At 39.2% G+C, this 6532-nt stretch overlaps 1 protein-coding gene across 1 annotated transcript in view; it reads right to left on the bottom strand.

The window, feature by feature from the left end:
• Positions 1-1581: 1581 nt before the first annotated feature.
• Positions 1582-6532, bottom strand: part of MAMDC2 (MAM domain containing 2) — a 150837-nt gene continuing 145886 nt past the window's right edge. Inside the window, exons 13-14 of the mRNA XM_030293837.2 lie at positions 2778-2862; positions 1582-2630 (exon numbers count right to left, since the gene is read on the bottom strand). Coding sequence (XP_030149697.1) covers positions 2566-2630; positions 2778-2862 — 150 coding nt within the window. The 3' untranslated portion in view covers positions 1582-2565. The remainder of the gene's footprint in view (positions 2631-2777; positions 2863-6532) is intronic.

Raw genomic sequence — 6532 nt, 5'->3', positions numbered from 1 at the left:
AAAAATCCAATAAATGTTAGCTCTGATTATTACTATGGATTTACGTAATCTATAAGCAAGGAGGTTGGTGAATGACTTCAGTCACTATCTATAAGTGACTTGCTATGTGTGAAGGTACTGTGTTAAGTCCCAGAGACACAATTTTCATTTCTTTATTCAGCAAATATAACTAAGCTCTGGACAGGAATAATAGGTTGAGGAGACTATACCATCTAGCATACTGTTGAGTTGCTTCACACCTTGAAATCTTCCTTCCTCAATGTTTCAGCTTTATTTAGGGATTAATAGATAATTAATTACTTACTTAATTAAAATCATCATGAATAGAAAGGATGTGATTTGCAAAATTTTGCTTTACTACAGAAGTTTATTTTCTCCATAAACCTCAGGATGTTAATTTTGTACAGTTGAGAATTTTTGTTTTCCAAGCACTGTGGTCTTCAGGGAAGTATACTACTCTTTATGGATTAACTTAAGAGTTTTGACATTTTTTTAAAAAGTAATCCCTATGTCCAATGTGGGGCTCAAACTCATAACCTCGAGGTCAAGGGTCACATGCTCTGCCGACTGAGCCACACAGCCAGGCACCTGAAGAGTTTTGACATTCTTGAGTGAGAATACCACCCAAGTCTGTGAGGACCATGGATTTTTGGCCGTACAAAGCAGGAAGAGGTATGGACTTTGGGGTCAGAGACACCTGACTCTACTCTTCCACTTAAATAATGTGTTCACTCTTCTGAACCTCGGTTTCCTTCTCTGTAAAAAAAACTAATAATATCTCCATTTTGGAGGATGTTGGAAGGCTTAAAATTCATTCATTCATTCAACAACTATTTCTTTATTGAACACGTACTACACACCAGACATTCTTCTGGGTACAGAGACTACAAAAGTAACACAAAACATGCAAGAATCCTCATCCTCATAGTGTTTACGTTGTAATAGGATAAAATGTGGTGAAAAAGTAAGTTAGCTTATATAAAATAAAACACTTCAAAAATTAATTCTTGGAGCACCTGGGTGGCTCAGTCAGTTAAATGTCCTACTTGATTATGGCTCAGGTCATGATCTCTCCATGAGTTTGAGCCCCACGTCAGGGCTCTGCACTGACAGTGGGGAGCCTGCTTGGGATTCTCTCTGTCTCCCTCGCTCCCTGCTCCTCCCCCACTCTCTCTCAAAAATAAACAAAAATTTTTAAAAATAAATAAATAAAAATCAGGGGCGCCTGGGTGGCTCAGTCGGTTAAGCGGCCGACTTCGGCTCAGGTCATGATCTCACGGTCCGTGAGTTCGAGCCCCGCGTTGGGCTCTGTGCTGACAGCTCAGAGTCTGGAGCCTGTTTCAGATTCTGTGTCTCCCTCACTCCCTGCTCCTCCCCCACTCTCTCTCAAAAATAAACAAAAATTTTTAAAAATAAATAAATAAAAATCAATTCTTGTATCAATGTAAGCAATGCTCATGTCACTAATAGAAGGCATAAGAAGAATTCAACAGTGGCAGAGCAGAAATTCAAACTAGAATCTGCAGTTATGTACCGAAGATATTCTGAACAAGGAAAATAACATAGAAATGAGTTCATTGCTAGGGAAAAGATTTTCAAATTACCTTTTATTAGGTAATCTTAAAACAGCTGTTTGGGTATAAAATACGTATGTACAATTTTCTAAGCACGTAAATAAAAAGCAGCAGTTTAGTATGTCTGCTTGAATTCATACTCCTCAAAACCTTACCAAAACATTTATTATAAAAATCAGTAAGATTGCTTAACACGTCCTAAAAATTTTCAGGTGTGTGTACATAAACATTTTCAAGCTTGCTTTACAAAAAAAGAGTGCAATTTCTAATCCATGTGTTCATAGTGACTTTCCAAAGTAGTTCAAAGGGGGGAAGAAAGAAAGTAGCATTGCCTTGTAATACAGCATTAATTAATACTGACTTACCCTGGGACATTCAGGAAAGATCCTTAGTTATCACATATGGTAAAAATATTTAACAATTAACACTCCACTTCTATGAATAAAACGTAGAAAATAAGATTTTATTTTCTTAGACTAACTTGTTACCATGAAAAACTGCATTCATTCTGCAGATACTGACACCTCACATTATTACTTTAAAAACAGCTGCGATACTTGAAATTCAAAAAGAAACCCACGAGACATCTTCTCCTCCCAATACATTCACTGAATGCAGATTTAAATGACACATCTCATTTTGATTGTGCCCTTCCATTTGCATACTTTAAAGTGACTGCAATATAGTATATTTGTATTTCTAACTGGAACCAAAATTAAGATGAATGATCTACGCAAAATCAATAGCCTGTATTTCCGTAACAGTTGTCATACGCAAAAAGGAAAAAAAAAAACCCAAAAACCAAAAACAAAAACACCAAAAAGCCCTGAGTCAGTATTTTTTGCAAAAGTAATGAAAAAGAATACTGTGCTGTGAAGTTGTTTTATAATTCACAAAATGGTTAAGACTGTCCGGTATTTATTTGTTTTGTGTTCATTTTGATTGAAGAGAGGTATGGCTCTTGTTTAGCTCATCCAATTCAGATCATTTCTTAAAACTCAATTTCATTTAAATCCTCAGAATATCCTGATGACTGCTGGGTCATATCTTCCATTTCTGTCAGGAAAGACAAATAGAAAATAGACAAAAATAGTTTTCTCTGTTTTTGTTATAGGAAAATTCTTAATTTGCATTCTTATGATTTGAGACGATTGCAAAATCCCTTTTCAATCAAGAGGATATAATTGGGGAAAATATTGTTACCTGAACAGGGTCCTGCTTGAAATTTAACATCATCAATGGCAATATCACTTCTTATTGACACTCCCCGAATGGCTTCAAAAATTACCTGAAAAGTAATGAGGTCTGAATTTAGAAATGGAGTCATCTTGGGGTACCTGGGTGGCTCGGTCGGTTAAGCGTCCTACTTCGGTTCAGGTCATGTTCTTGCGGTTCGTGAGTTTGAGCCCCGCGTCAGGCTCTGTGCTGACAGCTCAGAGCCTGGAGCCTGTTTCAGATTCTGTGTCTCCCCACCACCCCCGCCCCCCTGCCTCTCTCCCACTCATACTCTGTCTCTCTCTCAAAAATAAATAAACATTAAAAAACATTTTAGAAATGAAGTCATCTTGATAAAACAATACTCGTCAGGGGAAGATCCATGTTGGGTGGGTCTTTTCCTTTAAGGAAAAGACTACAAAATCACAAATTCAAATTTAGGTACAAAAGAGAGTACTCATTTGGAATTTTAAAGAAATGCACAATAAATTACTAGAGTCTTGGAGATTTAGGTTGCTTCTGAGATCTCTTTAGGCCATTAACCAGAAATGCTTACCTAGAAATGCTTCCTGGTGGTGACCTAGTTTCTCTTTCCCACCTCGAATATTCTAGACCCAGCACTCACAGGGCCTATGAAAGTCATAGGCCCAGAGGTTTAAGTTTTCTTAGGCTCTCTATAAATCTATGGTGATATATAATCACTAAGTTTACCAAAAAGGCAACGGTTCGCTTATTGTGTTAAATACCATAACATCCAAGAATAGCCCAGGAGGAGAGAACCAGTTTCATAACTTCAGATCCTGAGAAGGAAATAACTGATCAAATATTCAGGTTCTAGGGAAAATAGCTTACATTACCAGCTCGAACGCTGCCCCAACAATGGTTAATAAACCACTGAATACTCCAGGGAGGCTTGTGGGTAATGAAAATTATCCAGAAGACACATTTGGTCTACTCACTTTATGAGCAAATGACTCCCCCTTGGACTAGTTTATGATTTAAATTAAATCAAAGAATATAAAGTGGATAATTAATAAGCATATGAAACTATCTTAAAATTAATGACTCAAAGAAGCTTTAATGACAGATATGGGCAAAATAATATTATTAAAAATTCTAGGGGCGCCTGGGTGGCGCAGTCGGTTAAACGTCCGACTTCAGCCAGGTCACGATCTCGCGGCCCGTGAGTTCGAGCCCCGCGTCAGGCTCTGGGCTGATGGCTCAGAGCCTGGAGCCTGTTTCCGATTCTGTGTCTCCCTCTCTCTCTGCCCCTCCCCCGTTCATGCTCTGTCTCTCTCTGTCCCAAAAATAAATAAACGTTGAAACGAAAAAAAAATAAAAAAAATAAAAAATAAATAAATAAAAATTCTAAGGACACAATCCCAAACAAGAATACAAATAAATGGTTAGAAGAGGAAAAAATGTCCTCTAATACATGTAGATAGGAGGATATATGAGTGCAGTTAATAACCATTTTGGTTTTCTGGACATCAATAAAATCTGGTTTTTGACCACCAAGTCTACAACGAAAGTATAATAAACAAATTACCTGATGGAATTATATCCTGAAGAGTCTGTGGTTGGGCCAAATACTTGATTTCATACAACCTTTTCCTCTGAATTTCCTTACTACCTGAGTGGTAACTATTTTATACCATTATGATTTTTCCCTTGTCCTATATATACACATTCTATTAGTAAATAATTGTGGTTATTTAAGAATTAGATAAAAATTGGGGCGCCTGGGTGGCGCAGTCGGTTAAGCGTCCGACTTCAGCCAGGTCACGATCTCGCGGTCCGTGGGTTCGAGCCCCGCGTCGGGCTCTGGGCTGATGGCTCAGAGCCTGGAGCCTGTTTCCAATTCTGTGTCTCCCTCTCTCTCTGCCCCTCCCCCATTCATGCTGTGTCTCTCTCTGTCCCAAAAATAAATAAACGTTGGAAAAAAAAATTTAAAAAAAAAAAGAATTAGATAAAAATTTATTTTTTTCCTTCAATTTAAGTGTACTATTTTTCCAAATGTATACTAAGTCGTTAGGACATAAATACTAAGTTGTTTGGCTGCAACTACTTAATAAATGAAACTCTTAGGTATTACTTTTGGTCTAGGAACACCAGGAAAAACATTAATGAGACTAAGCATACCATGAACAAGAAAATTTGGAAACGTGGTCCTAAATGAGTACCTAGCACATAATAATCCTTACTAAATGTTAGGCATATAACGAACAATATGAATGATATAAATATTTCGATGAGCTAAGAATTTGTCTAACACATTCTTTCTTTCAATGGCATCAAAATAAAAGAACCCAGGGAGGAAAGAAGAGAGAGCACAGGAGGAAATGTTAAGCAAGGAATCCAAAGGAAATAAAATCACGTTGTGTTTTCGATCAATAGCAAGTCAGGTACAGCTTAGCACTTAGGAAGGAGCATGATTAAAAGGTTGCCACTTGGTGCATTTCGCCTACAAGGATGGTAGGATGATTGGAATGTCATCTGGAGGCCACCCACTCACCTCCCCTAGAGGATGAGTCTGAAACAAACAGTGGCAGTACGACACCACTCTGAAAGCCATCCACACCTGCTCACCGCCACCAGTGATGCACACATCTACTCCTCCAGCCTTGTTCTTTTTTCTGAACTTCAGTCTCATCACCTATGCTCACCTGACATGCCCACGTGGATGTCTGACACAGAAAACTAAGCGTGTCTGAAAAACTCACTTGTTGATTTCCCTCCCATGCGCACTGCCTTCGCACCTCCAGATGTGCTCCACCGAAAGCCTTCCTCAACTCAGGAAATGGTAACTCCATTCTACTGGTTACTCAGGCCAAAACTCAAGGCGGCATCTTGATGCCTCTTTCTCTCAAGCCCCACATTCCACATGTAAGAAGTCCCGTGGGCTTCTGATGCATCTCACCCCTTCCACTCACTCTTTCTGCCAGCACCACTGCAGTAGCCCCCAAAGTCTCCTTGTCCCCTACAGTCTATTCTCCACATAGTGGCTGGAGTGATCATTTAAAAACATAAACCCAGATCACATTACCTTAAAGCCATCTGATGGTTCCTCATTGCTTCTGGAATAAATTTCAAACTCAACCATGATGTCCAAAGCCTTTCACAATTATGCCCTGATACTTCTTTGATCTCAGTACCTGTTTGGCTTGACCTATTCTTTTCCATAGCACTTACTATTATTAATTTAAAAAAAAATTTTTTTTTTTGAGAGACAGAGCACGAGCAGGGGAGGAGCAGAAGGAGAGGGAGACACAGAATCTGAAACAGGTTCCAGGCTCTAAGCTGTCAGCACAGAGCCAGATGCAGGGCTCAAACTTGTGAACTGAGAGATCATGACCTGAGCTGAAGTCGGACACTTAACCGACTGAACCTCCCAGGTGCCCCCCACCATAGCATTTATTATAATGTACTTAATAGTACATTATATATCTTTGGTTTACTTTTCCTTTTTTTAAAAAAATTTTTTTGAATATTTTTATTTATTTTTGAAGGAGAGAGAGACAGAGCATGAGCAGGGGAGGAGCAGAGAGAGAGGGAGACACAGAATTCGAAGCAGGTTCCAGGCTCCGAGCTGTCAGCACAGAGCCCGACGTGGGGCCTGAACCCACAAACTGTGAGATCATGACCTGAGCCGAAGCCGGACGCTCAACCGACTGAGCCACCCAGGCGCCCCTGATTTACTTTTTCTACCTCTCCCCGACTAGAATGTCAACTCTAAAAGAAGA

The sequence above is a fragment of the Lynx canadensis genome, chromosome D4 (assembly GCF_007474595.2).
Source record: "Lynx canadensis isolate LIC74 chromosome D4, mLynCan4.pri.v2, whole genome shotgun sequence".
In the NCBI taxonomy this organism is placed as follows: Eukaryota; Metazoa; Chordata; class Mammalia; order Carnivora; family Felidae; genus Lynx; species Lynx canadensis.
This window is presented reverse-complemented; position numbering and strand designations above follow the sequence as displayed.